This window comes from Ursus maritimus, unplaced genomic scaffold (assembly GCF_017311325.1).
Source record: "Ursus maritimus isolate PB19 unplaced genomic scaffold, ASM1731132v1 scaffold_1, whole genome shotgun sequence".
NCBI lineage: Eukaryota > Metazoa > Chordata > Mammalia > Carnivora > Ursidae > Ursus > Ursus maritimus.
Window position 1 is genome coordinate 5,044,708 of NW_024423343.1, and position 15,402 is coordinate 5,060,109.

The 15,402-nt window shown below is 45.4% G+C and overlaps 1 protein-coding gene across 6 annotated transcripts in view; it reads right to left on the reverse strand.

Moving 5' to 3' along the window:
• The window catches only part of AGAP1 (ArfGAP with GTPase domain, ankyrin repeat and PH domain 1), a 530,765-nt gene that overhangs the window by 166,473 nt on the left and 348,890 nt on the right, over positions 1 to 15,402 (reverse strand). For all 6 annotated transcript variants that reach the window (XM_040638726.1, XM_040638724.1, XM_040638725.1 and 3 more), the window contains exon 11: positions 12,704 to 12,872. In XM_040638726.1, coding sequence (XP_040494660.1) covers positions 12,704 to 12,872 — 169 coding nt within the window. The remainder of the gene's footprint in view (positions 1 to 12,703; positions 12,873 to 15,402) is intronic.

Here is a 15,402-nt window from a genome sequence, read left to right on the forward strand (position 1 = left end):
GAAGGCTAAAGATGGGTCATCTGAAGAGTGGCACCAGCATGAAGTCTCAAAGAGGGGCCCAGCCCTTCAGGGTAGGAGCTGCTGCTGGCATAGCAAGGGAGTCCTGCAAAGACCTGTTTGTTATTTGTCTCAGTATCTTTTCCGTAAATATTACCAGGCAATATGTGGTTGCCTACCTGGTCCGTTCTGAACTCAGAAAGAGTGCTTCCTCCAAGACCCCATCTCTGGATCAGCTGGCTGCTGGCCTTGATTAGCAGGGGGCGGCTCCATTACCATGCTAATCCATGGAGTCTTGGAGCCATCTCCTTGATATGGATATGTGTGTGCTTACGGGCCGCCCTGATTAGCGCAAGCTTCCATGTGTCAAAAGCGCCAGATTCTTCCCAAAGAATAATTTTAGCTTTACTTATATCCCTAAAGTGTAAGAGTTGATTTGAAAAGGTACTTACCTCCACCATATGCTATTTTTCTTAAAACAATTTGCATTTCAAAGCGACTATGGCATTTATATCTGAATGAATATCAGTATGTTGCCTGAACTGATCTCAAACGAGCGTGAAAAAGATGCTGGTTTTCTATTGAACGCGAGTGTTTTCAACCACCAAATGACATCAAAGACAGAATCCCTCTTTTAAGCTATAGGCTTACTACATAAAAATAGCTTGCTCTCATTTTTAAAAATATAGTCTGAAATAAGGCTTTTCATAGTATTCAAATAAAGATTCATCAACAGTCACTTCTAAAATACAAAATTTTGCTCATCGCCCTTTCCATTCTGGTTCATCTTCACAAACATAGCTTGGCCTTCTCGGAGGCGTAGAGTAGAAAAGGAGTATCTGGCATCTGAATTCTTGGTGAAGTAGTTTGCAAAGGAGCAGCAGTGTGTGGCAACGGCGACAGATCCCGAAGCTTCCTGCGCCCTGCGCGAGGGGGGCGCAACCCAGAGAGGGGTCTACGAGTGCCCCAGTACAACGCGGACATTGGTTTCCACTGTGGAATCTTAGACCTTTCTGAAAACAAACTGTAATTACAACACAGGATTGATGGGAGCTCTCCCTTCCCCTCGGAGGCCTCACCCTGAGAAACACACAGAGATCGCTTTTGGGGGTCGATTCTCATTCCTACCTGGCCTCCAATGTTAGAGAAGTTTGGGGTGCGAGGCTGCCTTCTGCAAACCTCCAGGAGCACAGCCCCCCGGTGAGCGTGCGCAGGAAGGCCAGTTTGCTGGAATCAGAGCAGGGCGACCGAGGCTACTCTAACGGCCACACCACTTCAAAATAGGCCTTCGCCATCTGTTCGTCCTCTAATTATAAACCCAAAAAGAATATAATTCACAACACTACCATAAAAAGTGAGATACGGATGATTTAAGTGCCTATGAGCAGGGCCGTTCGCTGCACTATTTGCATTGGAAATCTGCCCTCCTTTTTGGCAACCAGGACTCGAGGCTAAGAGGATTTTTTTCCAAGGACACACATTCAGTATCTTAAAGACGTAGGCGTCCGGGATTCTGCACTGTTATAAGCTGACACTTGTTCTGTTAAAAAGCGCATTCAACACATCTACTACTGAGATAGGAATCGCGGTGCATCTCTTCGTCGGGCTGTATTTCCACAGGTGCTGACCAGGGAGGAGAGAATGTACGGAGTCCGGACCCCGTGGTGACAGCGGATGTGATCACTACTACATACAACAGCGTGGCCGCGCTCAGAACCACAGTCCTGGGACCAGTTCCCACTTACTTCCTAAAATGCAGAAACAGCTCTTTTTGTTCGGTTCCTCCCTGTTCGGATTATGATGTCCAAGGAAAAAAACAATGGATCGTTCTTGTACAAACGTCTTTAAAACTTACCTTGATGAATGATGTAAATTAGAAGACTTCCAACATCTCACGTGATAGATCAACTCATTATCGAACATGGGCATCAACTCTTCTCAGTGATGACCACAGAAATGATGTAATTTTATATTACACTTCTTTCTTATGACTTCCTAACCCTCTTCACATGCTGTTCCATAGTCTTCATAATAATTTTAGACACACGACATCTTGCTGATTTAATGCAGATAATTCATACTGCTATCTTCCTACTTCTGGATAGTTTTGTTTCCAATTTCTCGTTAGTGTAAGCAATACTGCAAAGGACATCTTCTATTTAGACTCTTCCTTAGGATAAAATCCCGGAGAGTCATTACTCAAACAGCATTAACGTCTTTCTGACTAGTAACGTATATTGCTGATTTTCCGAGGCCATTGGCCAAAAGAAGATAGAACCCAGGCATCTTGAAAACAATTCAGTTCATGACTTGTAAAATGGATATAACGCTAACGATGATGACAATAATATGCCCCATGTGGCTGACTGATATAAACATCAAATTGCATAAAGTACTCTGTAAACCGCAAAGCCTCTGTGGATTTTAGCTGTTATTAATTTTACCAATGGTGAGTTTTCCTTTTCTCTATTAAAGTTTATTTTTCAATAAAAGCTTAAAATGGCGATACTGCTAATTTTGTGTGGCTTTAAAATCTAAAAGGTCTGAATGTCTCCCTCACATTTTTCTCGTGACAGGGTTTCCTCGTGTGTCACCTGCTCACATCTGCGTGCTGCTATTGTGGTCGTCCTCACGATGCGTGAGCCTACACCCATGCTCTTGAAGGTTTCCTGAGCACCTACTGCATGGACCTGGGCAGTACTTAGTGCTGGACAACGTGATGACACTCCTACCACTCCAGGTCTTGCAAAATTCTCAAACTATTACAGCCAGTTCTGCCCAAGCTGTCAGAGGCACAATTTACAAGGGGAAAGAAAGAAATGAAACCGTGGGCTTCGAACATGGTGCTAAGAGTGGATGAATGGCGCAACCAGACGGTGAAGAAAGAAAGGGGAGTCGGAGAAGCCGCAGGCCTGCTCACATGCTGCGGCCGGGCTGCTGCTGCATCCTGGACATGGATATAATTTGGTGTTCGGGACAATTCAAGATGAAAACATTAAGCACATCAGAAGGCAGGCTCTCACTTAGGTGATTATATTTAGAAATCAGTCCAAATATTTATTCCAAAGACAAAGTCTGTGTGTTCCCAGTTATCCAGCGCAACACTCATCACTCTGAAAACAATGCCTGCTCTTTGCATCTTGCCCACTTTTATCTGCGTCAGGAACACCTGCTACTACGGACCCTGAGATGCTTACGCACACAGTGTGTACATCACGCTTGTCTGCCTACTGCCCGTTACTTGTACAGGCCATGCGAACGAGTTTATATTCAATGCGGTGGTAACGAGGTATGGCAACATTACACAAAAGGAAACTAAACTAAGGATTTTCTTCTAAGCAACAAAATATGATTACAGTGTGCCCATGTAATGTTTTGTAAAACGTAAAGCCCAGGACGTCTGCATCTTGTCCTCTAGTTTCATAATTTGGTACTATATTCCCAACAACTACATCCAATGTTGAGTTTCTTCCTTTGCTTTTAACAACAGTTCTGTCTTTAAAATGTTCTTTTTCCTTTATATGATATACACAATAGGTATTTTGCCCAAAATCCATTTTAAGAGCAGGTTTCTCTCTGGCTGTCATGTGGGCCTACGCTCAGAAGTGCTCACTTCTTTCTCACCCTTCCGGTCCTACGAGGTCAGCTCTTACACAGAAATCACAGCTGTGGTGTGGAGGTGGCTGTTTGACTGTGGTCAGGATGGCCTTGCCTTTTGCCACACCTCAGAATATTCCAGAAAGACAAATGTTCTCTAAATGAGTGGTAACTACCAAACACCGGGCCGCAAGGTACCGACATGATGAACGCCATGATTACTCTGAAAATTCTCCTCTGCTAGCATGGGATTGGGAACGCAGCAAGGCGGCCAATCGTGGGCTTGGCTCTACCACAGAATGGCTCTTCCCCGACGCCCGGGACGGCACTCCGCCGCCCTCCTGAAGGCCGAGGTCCTTCTCAGGGCCCCTCTCTCTCCTCTAGCTCTTCCCATGCCAACCGTTTGCTGGTCGTGAAGGCATCGCTTGAACAGCTGAAACACTACTCTTCACCAAGCACTCACGTTTCTGAAAGGGGAACAAAGTTTCTAAAGCAACTTCTATTTACTTATGGGGGTATCTGTCCCCATAGTGACAGACAGCTCAGTGTCCTTAGTGTTTTAAACGGAAATCGTCAAGATCAAGGTGGTTTTATCAGTCTTTACAGAAAAGAACACCCCACTTAGAGTTCAATAACTGAAGGAGGTTTCCTTAAACTGGAAAGCACGCTTCTGATTTATCCCTGAACTCTTCCCCAGTGGTCCTACCCAAGGAGTGAGGTGTCAGGAGGGCAAACGGTGCTTACCCTCGGTGGTTATCCCTTATATTTCACTTGGGGGGCGATGCTCAGTAGCATTGACTTAACGATAAAATAATTGTGAGGTCAGGAAACTAGGAGAGGGTAACAAAGAAAGGGAAGTAATGGTCTCCACCTCAAAGAGCTTACAGTTCCAGGATGGAAACAACAGAACAGAAATTTGCCTAACCCTCAGTGAGAGAAACAATATAAACACAGAAACAGCAAGAAGAATGTGTTTCTCACAAAAGCTGAAGATGTCGCAACTCTTCTAAAGAATAATAACTTTAGTGTCTTTTAGTTTCAGATGTAGCGAACTTCCCAACCTTTTGGTCTGAAAGAAACCCTCCAAAATGTCTCTTCCTTTCCCTAAAAATAACGAGTTATTCAATAGCCATCAAAACTACTCCGGTAAACCCTGGTTCGTGGAAGCAGATTATCATGGGATACTGGTTTTTGGATTCTTTTTTAGCAAAAAATTACCAACCAGGAAGGTTTTTATTTGCAAGCATTCCACCGAGTGGCTAGAAGGGTCTTTAGCAGACCGATTTATGAATCAGAGGATTAACATGGCAAAGGAAGTCCAAAGCGTGCGACAGGAAGGGGTGACCGAGGCAGAAACACAGGGAGAGGCAAGGCCGGGGGTGGCGGGGGTCCCCGGCAAGCGGCCCAGGACCCAGGAGACACACGTGAGCGGCGCGGCTCAGTCCGTGCCCAGAACAGACTCCGGAGTTATTAAAATGTTTTCTAGACCATTTGAAACTAAACAAAGAAAAACTTTGTTTCGAGGAGACAACAACGGATCTAGTTTTGATGTTGCGTTATTTATTTATTTATTTTTTAATAGCTATTACCACTGTAACAGCAGCTTAGCGGCTCGGCGTCTGCAGTGTGAGCAGTTTTGATAAACAGCCTCCGCGGGCCCCACAACGGGGATAATGTACCCTTAAGTACCGCCAATGAGCTGCCATTCTGCACAGCCAATTACTTCTGTGCGTCTGTCACTCAAAGGAAAAATGGCTGAGCCCATTAGATCAAACCTTTGTCACTGTTCCTAATGCACTCTTAGGCCTCATTAATCTCCGGGAGCAGCAACAGAGCCGCCGGTGTCTCATTGCCTCCCCCGAACAGGCCCACGTGAAGCCTCTCATCTCTCCCCCAAGTGCACCGCGTTAATCAAGCTCTCCTTATTACCCCAGTCCCTGTCACGGCGGAGAGCGCGCTCCCTCTTAAATGCTCTCATTATGACCCATCTTTAGAGCCGGCTAAGTGGAAAAAAAGAGAGAGGGAGAGAGGGAGAAAGAGGACGGGAGAGAAAGAGGAGAGGAAAAAGCAAGTCCGATCACATTAATATTCATGACAATAATTAGTATTCTAGGTCACTGAATATTCATGCTATTAGTTTGGTTTTTTATGGGTTTGCTGGATGTCCTGATTACTGAAGTGTGGAGGAAAACAGCATGGTTGAGACTTTAGATGTCAACGGCAGTTCAATACTCAAAACACATCGAGATCCCCGCCCCCACCCCCGGAAAATCAGCCTCAACCCTCCGGGCGGCTTTAATATTTTGAAACCGCTGGGGGCCCGAAGCGCAGGGAGGGGGGGCAAGGTTTCCCGCTACAAAGGCCTACGCATTGCTCTGCTGAGGATAAAAACACAGTCACCGTTCCAAATAGCCAACAAAGACCCACTTTCGGGACAGGGACGTATCTGGCATCTCAGAACAAAATGGGGCCGTCGAGGAATAAAGAGTAGGGGGGACACGGACCGGGAGCCCGGTGCCCACAGAGATCCTGGTTGGTCCCACAGAGCGCCTCTCTGCCCGCCGCTCCCACCACCGCAGAGGGAATGCTGTTGGGCGGGGGGGACACGGGTTTATTGTGTCTGACCCACGAAGGCTACACACAGGCGATAGAAACAACAGTGTCTGGCATGAAAACAATTCATACAAAATTTCCGTCCCCTCTTGCTTCCTTTCCTTCACCAGTGACAAGCACAACTGCAACGATGGATTTCCAACAGGGTCTGCAGACTCGCCCTGGGCCGAGCTTCGCAAAGGCGCGCCCACAAGAGCAAGGCGGGCACATCGGCCCACCGTAGCGATGAGAAAGCCAACGTTCATCCGCACAAGGTCCTAAGATGGGGAAGCTGGGATTCAACTTAGAGTTTCTGCTTCTCAAGGCCCTACTGTGGACCGTTACGTTTTCCTGTTGTTACCTGAATGTCAGAATAACGTTCCGAGCTGACACACTCCGCATTCCATCCTGAGTGGATACAATTCTACCAACCAGCCTGGCTGACAGCTCATGTCAGAAGATACTGTGGGACATCTGACTGTCTTCTCTGGAAGTATGCCTGAAATTACAATGCGATGGATTCACTAAAAGCGTGGCTTCTGATTAGAATGGCGATGCAGGTTCCGAGATAAAGCAGTGGAGCGGCAGATACCGCCATGGACATCTTGAGTGAGTGACCCTGGAAGGGGGAGATGTGATCAGGAAGGGGGAATTTAACCAGGCCTGAATAAATATCTCCTGGATTCTTCTTCTTCCTCCTCTTTCTTGCTGGAGTAGATGCTTAAGTACACTTTTCAAAAAGGTATTTGTTTCTGTATTCTTGTACATCATGTAAAAAATTTTTTTCTACCTTCATACTTGATTGATAGTAGTTTGGCCCCACACAGACTTCTAGGTTCAGAATGATTTGTCCTTAGAAAGGAATTCTTCCACTGTCTTTTAACATGTGGTGTTTGCTCTGGAGTCCACAGGCCGGAAGAGCTCCTCCCGGTAGGTAAGCACACTCTCCTCCTACCTGGGATGCTTTCGGGGATTCTGTTTGTGTTTACGGAGCCTCCTCTGGGATTCTGTTTGTGTTTACAGAGCCTCCTCTCCCCTGAACTTGACACTGGGCTCTTCAGATGGGAAGACACCAACATGTCCTTCATCACCTCCAGCGTGCTTTCCTCTGTCACAGGTACAATCACCAATAGTATCCTTGGCCGTGTTCTTTATGGCATTGAACCTATCTACTGAATTTTAAATTTTCTTAAAAAATTTTTTTCTTTTTTTAAAAAAATTTTCTTTAATTTGCAAGGACTCTTTCTCCCCAGGTTTTTACTGTATCCTTTGTTTCATTTTATGAACACAATAATTAGCCTCTTAACTCTTCCTCCTTCCCCACCTCTCACTCTCTTTCTTGTAGGATCAGTTGTCCTTTTGTTTATTTTGGCTCCTCTCATTTTTACTGTTGGTTTCCACAAACGTCTTGGCTGCGTATTTGTGAATGAGTGCCCGTGGGTCCACTGGGCAGAGGCAGGAGCTGGCCCTGCAGCCTTTGGAAGGTGTGTGTGGCCCATGCTGACTGGGAGGTTCGGTTTAGGTGAACAGTGCAGGGCTCGTGAGCAGGCCGGTGTGCTTCAGTGATGTCTCTCATGGTCAGAGCTGCCTCTTCTTGCCATTTCTTTCTGTCCCTCTGTGACTGTACAGAGGTCTGAGCTCCCCAAGCTGCTCCCTTCTCTTTCAAGCATCAGCATCCACACGGGATTGGAAGCGGGGACGCCAATGGCCGGCTCTTCCTGAATGCGCCCCTCAGCCCGCCCTGCCTGCCTTCCACAGCTGCCCGACAGAGCGTGGGGCCGCCCCACCTTCACTGCGGCTCTTCTGCTCTGTATGACTTGTGAGCCCCAAAGGGAGACCCGAGCTCAGTTATCAGTTCACAAGGCAGCTACTTGGACGTGTTTTTCCTCCTCTTCCCCAAGCCCAGGGGAAAACTTGATACGGAGATCATCACATTTCCAGCATTTCTATATATAAAATGTAGTCAACATTCCAAGACTGGTAATGGTAAAGCATTTCCCAATACTAGGAATAACATAAGACCACCACCCCCACCAGTGATTTTCTCTCCAGTTGCCCCTTCGTCCTTTGAGCCTTGATCATCAACCTCAATGGTCTTACCTGTTTATCTTCTGACGCCTCTGCCCCCACCAGAGTGTGAGGCCCCTGAAGGGAGGACCTCATACCGCCGCTGAAACTCCAGAGCACTAACTGGGGCGGCCAGCCCCATAATGATTTTACATGAGTGGTAGCGGAAGCAAAGCAGTGAGGCACCCAAAAGTCAACACTGACATCAGTCAGGCGCTGTTGTATTTGAACCACGAGCTGCATTATGAGCACATACTAGGAAATCAAGAGCAACATCTGAATAAATATCCCCACTAACGAGAGTTCAGTACGATGAGTAGATATAAAATATAAAAACTATGAGCTTTCTTATTTCTTGCAAAGTAGATGAGATAATAGCCCCCTTAACCCCTGCCCCCTCCCCCCAAAAAGATTAGCCTCACATTTCATCAAAAATTATAAACTAACAGAATGGATCGACATGATACATCTAAATGAAGAAAAGTGTTAAAATTTTACTGAGAGATATATATTAGGTTTGAATCAATTGGGCAAGACTTGTGTTCCATGAGAAGAAACTCAACACAGTAAAGACGTCAGTTCCTCCACAATTAACTGATAGATTAAAAGCACTGCCAATTAGTCACAATGCGATTATTTTTCGGGGGAAGGAGAAAGTTTCAAATTACTCTGAAGTTTATTGGAAAAAATAAATGAGTGGCAATAGCCAAAAACAACAATAAAATGAAAGAGTAATATTACTACCAAATATAAACTGAACCCTAAATCTAAGACACTCTGGTAAATCTGTATGTGGTGACACAACACAGGGACAGCACGTCAACTGGACAGAGCCTCAAGCCCAGAAACACAGTGGTTTTGACTAAATGAGTTAGTTGTGTAACAAAGATGACACACACAGTCATAAGTAAACAGTTTGACCGAGAAAGGACAATTAGTTATCTGTTTGAAAAAGCAGTTTAATTAGATTTCCTGTCGTGTATAATTGACCCAAACGAACTGAAGGTGGACGAAAGGCTAAATATCTTTAAGAAAGAAACAATAAAACCGTAAAACTCAGAAATACATATATAGGAATTGTGATCTGTCTTCAGGATTATTAAAGGCCTTCTAAATATCTAAAGTAGTAACCTCAGAAGACTTACGATTTGATTATATGTATATATTCTTGATTACATATTAAAAAGGGGAAAACCTCTATACGTAAATAAGACCATAAAATTTAAAAAGCAAATAATAAACTCGGGAAATACCTGCAGAACATATTATAAAGTGTTAATATCCTTAACATATAAAGAGTTCTTATATATCAATAAGAAAAAGATAAACCACCCAGTACAAAAATGGGAAAAGACACATCTAATGTAAGAAATACCTGAGCTCAACAAGCATGAGATGGTGACCTTTAGCACTAACTGAAGAAATCCAAATAAACAAAGCATGAAGTAGTTTTAGTGTAGATTCCAAAAATGGTAACAGCAATGCTAGCAGGTGTGTGTGGGTGACATGGGTACTCACTTTAGAGATAGAAGGGTATTTGCATAACAAAACCTTTCTAGAAATTAATTTGGAAATGCGTACCAAGAATCTTATAAATGTTTATATCCACTAACTGAGTCACTTCACTTATGGACGTTTATCCTAAGACAATAATAAATGTTAGACACAAGGATTTAGGCACACGCATGTTATCACGTCTATGTAAATGAAAAAGTTACTAGAAGAAAAGGCACAAAACATTGACCTAGTCCAATAACTGAGATAAGAAAACAAATAAACAGGAAAAGCATAAAAAGAAACGAACATCTCCACGTTAACTTAGACCCCTAGGACAAAACAGCAGAATTCAAATGAGTTGAGAAAGAAGAATTAGGTTAAGTAGCATGTTAAGTTCTTTGGCAAATACCTCTAAAATAGCTAAAATAATACCTATTTTTAGGTAAAAGTCCACCACTTAAAATAACATCAACCTACTTCACGTTAAATTTGCTGTGTTGGAGTTCTTCATGTGAGAGAGCACCTATGAACAAGGGGATGGAGGGCTACCCGCTGATGATGTCACCTGCACGCAGAGACAAGGATGCCACATCCCTGAGCATTGCCGTGACCACGAGGCACTTTCTTTCCCCAAAGCGGCACTATGCTCCTGCAGATGTCATACCCCCACTTCCACACTCCTACTTGTGATCCGAAGAAGAGGAAAAAACAAGCAGGCTCCCTTTAAAAGGAATGAACTTGGCTGAGGGTTGGAAGAACTTGCCATAATTAGCTGAGCGAGTGAGCACGGAAAGGGATTCCAGCACTGCCCCAAACCCTCCCATCCACCCAATGCAAGGGTGTTCAAGAGAGAGAAATGGGTGCTGAAGGAACATTCCTTTAGCCGAGGCCTGGGACGCCAGCTACTCCACACATACGATAAGGTTACGTGGCATTTTGTATTTTCTGTTTACCAAATGTTACATTTTCCAGAGAAAAACAAGGGGCAGTTCAGCACCAAAGAACACCAGTCTCAAGACTAAAAAACTCAAGACTCCTAACATTACATATCCCAAACTCTTCAAATCACTGAAGCTCTTCCCTCCTCCTTGTGCCCGTCAAATTCCCATCCTTTACCCAGCACAGGCGCCCCCAAGCCCTGAGCCTGCCCCACCTCCCAGGGTAGACCGGACCCATGACCCCTGGGCCTTCAGGCCCCTTACGTACTCATACCGTGGCCTGCAGCAGACCACCGCCTTTACCTGTTTGCTGGTCTTTCTTCCCCACCAGAGGGTGAGAATCTCGGGAGCAGAGTTGATGTCTTAATTTTCTGTGTCCCCAGAGCCCAGGACCTTCCCTGGCATACATCAGAAATGCCATAAATGTTTGTTGACTTGAATAAATAAATGGATGAATTTGACATGGTGGGTTAGAAGGAGAAGTAGAAAATTAGCTGGTTTTAAGGTGACGGCCTTGTGTATAAGTTCTGGAAATCAGGGTCTCCACATCCACAGCATACACAGTTCCTGGCACAGGACAGGTGCTCACTAAATATTTTTTTTTTTTTTTTAAGATTTTATTTATTTATTCGACAGAGATAGACAGCCAGCGAGACAGGGAACACAAGCAGAGGGAGTGGGAGAGGAAGAAGCAGGCTCATAGTGGAGGAGCCTGATGTGGGGCTCGATCCCAGAACGCCGGGATCACGCCCTGAGCCGAAGGCAGACGCCCAACCGCTGTGCCACCCAGGCGCCCCTCACTAAATATTTTTTGAATAAATTAATAAATACAAACTAATGAAGACATCAGCTTTTCATTCAATATAGAACTCCCCCCGCCCCCTGGGCACTTCTTTCCTCTCTTCTTAATCCCAGAGTTAGCACACCATCCCAAAAAGGGAAATTTCATGTATGTCTTGGAAGGAAGGTCAGCAGGTCATAAGAGACCTCATCACCGTTCTGGAATGAACTGATGTCTCCCTTAGCAGAAAGCCCAGTTTTCTTTGGATTTTTAACAACAGCTGATATTTGTACTTTATGAGTTTCCCAAAACTTTCATACATGTTATCTTACCTGTCATCACATCTCTGTGACGTATGCAGGCCAGGCAAGATCGACCTAATTGACTGAGTTAGCGGTCTAATGCCACTTGGTATCATGCAGCGGAGCCCTGACGGACCCCAGCTCGGGCCCCTTTCTACCACCCTGCTTTCACCAACCAATGCCGTGTATGCCACAGAACTGTGGGGGCAGCTCCATCCCTCTTTTCAAAGTACCTGACACCTCAGAGGGAGAAAAATGCAGCAAAGACATTTGCCAGAAAGTACCAAAGGACAGTAATTTATTTTGAGAAGACTGGAGTATTTCAGAGAGAAGAAAGGGACTTTTTGCTAGAGAAAACAAATCCGTGTGTCGAAGTGTGTTAGAAGGAGGACTCAGGTCTTTTCTCTGATAAGTAATCACTGGAAGGTCAAAGCCAGAGGGCAACCATTTGCAAAGCCTCTCACAAAAATGAGCCACAATGTTTGGATGGCCTGGAATTGCACGCCTGGAATTTAAAGTCGAGGTCCAACAGTTTCCTTTCAATCTTGCTCCAAATAGCTCTTCCACTTTCATCCACTCAGTCACTACAAATACACACCAGCCCTTGATACTTTCACAACTCATTTACATATTTTAGAAGGCCCTTCAATCCTCAATCATATGCAAAACCCTACTTCCAACTACACATCTCTGCGAAGACCTCATGGATTGGTTTGTGAGACCGAGACTCACCACATGCCAGCTGGCGGTCCCGGAACCACAGGCGTAGGGGAAATGACTACCCACAGAAGAGAACAGATTTCTAAGCCTTAACGTACAACGTTAAAGGTTCCAATCTCACTTCACCTCCAAGGCTCCACACTGTCCTGCGACCAGCGGCATCAACCGCTGCGGTCACACTGGATTCTCGCGCAGGTCTGCCATGGGCTTACCTGAATTTGGTGAGATGTGTAAACTGCTCATGTCCTTGGACAGGCCGTTGGTTTTAGGGCTGGAGATGGGCGCGCAGGCTGACGTGGCCCGGGGTGGCCTCTTCCCTGGGACTTTCACAGTGGTTCTCAGAAGATCAATCTCTTTACCATGAACATTCTGCATGTAATCCTGTTCAAAATGTTAAACATCCAAGAGAGATTAAAAAGGAGACCTCGTACAATCTAGGACATAAGGTTCTATCAGACACCACGAGTTGTAATCCTATGACCCTTCCACTGTGGCAAACACTTTAAAAATAATTAGGTTTTGATCTGTCTAGTATCATGGCATCATCATTATACTGAAATCACAGTGTCTGTGTCCTGAACTAACCCAGACTCTAGAAACAGAAGGAGACACAGGAAATGCTTCCATTTGGGGGAAGACAAACCAGCTGGAGAAAATAAGTATCCTTATGAAATCATGTTTTTTAAACTGCTGCTTATTACCTGGCACACTAGGACCCCAGGCTCTTCCTCTAAGTTTCAGGTAAAATTCCCTGCAGTAGGAAACTATTTTGTAACAACTGCTCTGTCTCAGATGGCAACACCACTAAGCGCTTGGACAAGAATGAAGATCTCTGGTGAGAGCTCAGGTGGAAACTAAGTAAAGGTCACGCATTTCACTAAGGACCAGGAAAATGTCTGAGAGGTTGGTGGTACGGTGTTGAGAAAACATGGAGCTCACAGATGGATGTGTACTAGCTGGATGTTGAAAAAGAGAGAACATTGGGTAAGTGTGGCACTTAAGCATCGTGTTTCTCCAAGTGGTTCCCTGTACCCAGAGAAAGTATCTTGCTGTTCTCTTCGTGCTGGAAGTGAACGACTGGCAGCTCACAGGGAACCACAGGGAAGCCTAGGTGGACAGTGATGGTTTCTATGGAGGTCACCTGACAACATTTCAGTGTGGAGTAAAGCAACACCCAAGAATTATTTGCCGGTGGGGGAATGGGAGAGGCAAATGAGAGCCAGGGTACGCGGCCTACTGGTGAATTAGGAATTACTAGACCTCCAAATGCAATTTTTGGGCAAGGTGCCCCCTTGTGTCTATAGACATATTAAATCGAGCTCACACATTAAGAAAGGACGTATTCTAAAACACTCTTGGGTAAATAACATCTCAAGCGTTTTAAGACTAAGCATGAAATGAAATAAACACATTCCTTTCTTGGCAGAATCCTGGTAGATTCCTTTTAGAACACACGGCAAAAAAGCCAATACATGTGCAGTTAGTATAAACAATTAAGTTCTTAGTCCATGTAATTTCAGAACTGCCAAATGAGCAAGTGTGTGGGCTGCAAGGGGCCCAGGGAGGCTGGAAACATGAGCTGTTTGCTTGTAACTGCTTACCAGCAGTCAAGCGATGCAGAGAGAACCCAAGAAAGTTCCAGAAGCAGAATGCAAGGGACAGAGGCTCCAGTCTGTGGGATGAGGAAAGTCAGCTGAAGTGTATCAAGGAAGCCTGACGGGGCCCAGAGAGTGACAGGGAAGCCGAGATGAGGATTCCAGTGGCTTCTGGGAAGTAGCATCTTTTAATTGTGAGACAATGTTCACATTCCAGCAGATGAAGGGGATAAGAAGCAATCGCGGGTTCATCAAACAGCAGGACGACTGATGACAGACGCAACAATACAAAAAGGAAGCAGAAACATGAGACTCCAACACAGGGGAAGGAACCCAGATGTGGAACCTCGGGACAGAGAATGCAAGAAGAGGTGTCTTCTCTCTGCCATCTACAGCAGAAAGGACCAGCCCTGAGTGTCAAAAGCAGAGATCTCACCCCGCAGCGTAAGCACTTGGGGGCGGGGGTCACATGGGAGCCAATCCGGACTCAGGAAAAGAGGGTGCAGGAATTCTCAGCAGAGGAGGAAGGGCAGAAAGAGAAACTCCAGAATGTGAGTGACCACGATGGGCAGACGTTCTGATGGAGAAACACACAACTCTAGAAGGTTCGAAAAGCACCAGCCCAGGAGGGAAAAGATGCTACAGGGTCTCTAATGACTTTCTAAGGACAGAACTCAAATGGCCAAATTCTTGGTACAGAGCAAACACTCAAAAGGCCATGCAAGGCTGGAGCCAGGAGGAACACGGGACCAAAGACCATCGGAGAAAGAATCCGGAGCTGCACCGAAGTGGGGCAGATACAGACAAGTTCTTCACCGGGAGTGGTGAGGCCGGACCTCCGCCAGCAGTTGATAGACCATCCAGAGAGATACAGTGGGACCCACAAATCTGCTCTCAGCCATGGCAGCCAGGAGCAGAGGCCCTGATGCACCCTGACCCCACAGGACAGGCTGGCTGACGTTTGCCTCTGCCATCTTGACAGACCCAAGACTACATGGAAGTCAAAGTGCTCGGGAAACTCCCCAAAATATAACTGACCATGAAAGAGCTATGGTTTTGAAAGGATGGGGACCAAAGACAGAAAGCTGTTACCATTAAATTAGATGGAAGGGTAAGAGACTGGAAAAATTACAGGGAACCTCATGAATGAGCTTGGGGTGTTGAGAAAGGTGAACGAAAAGCACAAGGGAAGTGGTCCTTGGTTAGTGTGGGGCTGAGGGTCAAGGTCATTTACAAAAAAAAAAAAAAAAGGTTGTTTTTAAACATCTTTAACTTACTTCCATTAATATCCACCGAAAATAGACCAACCTCAGCTT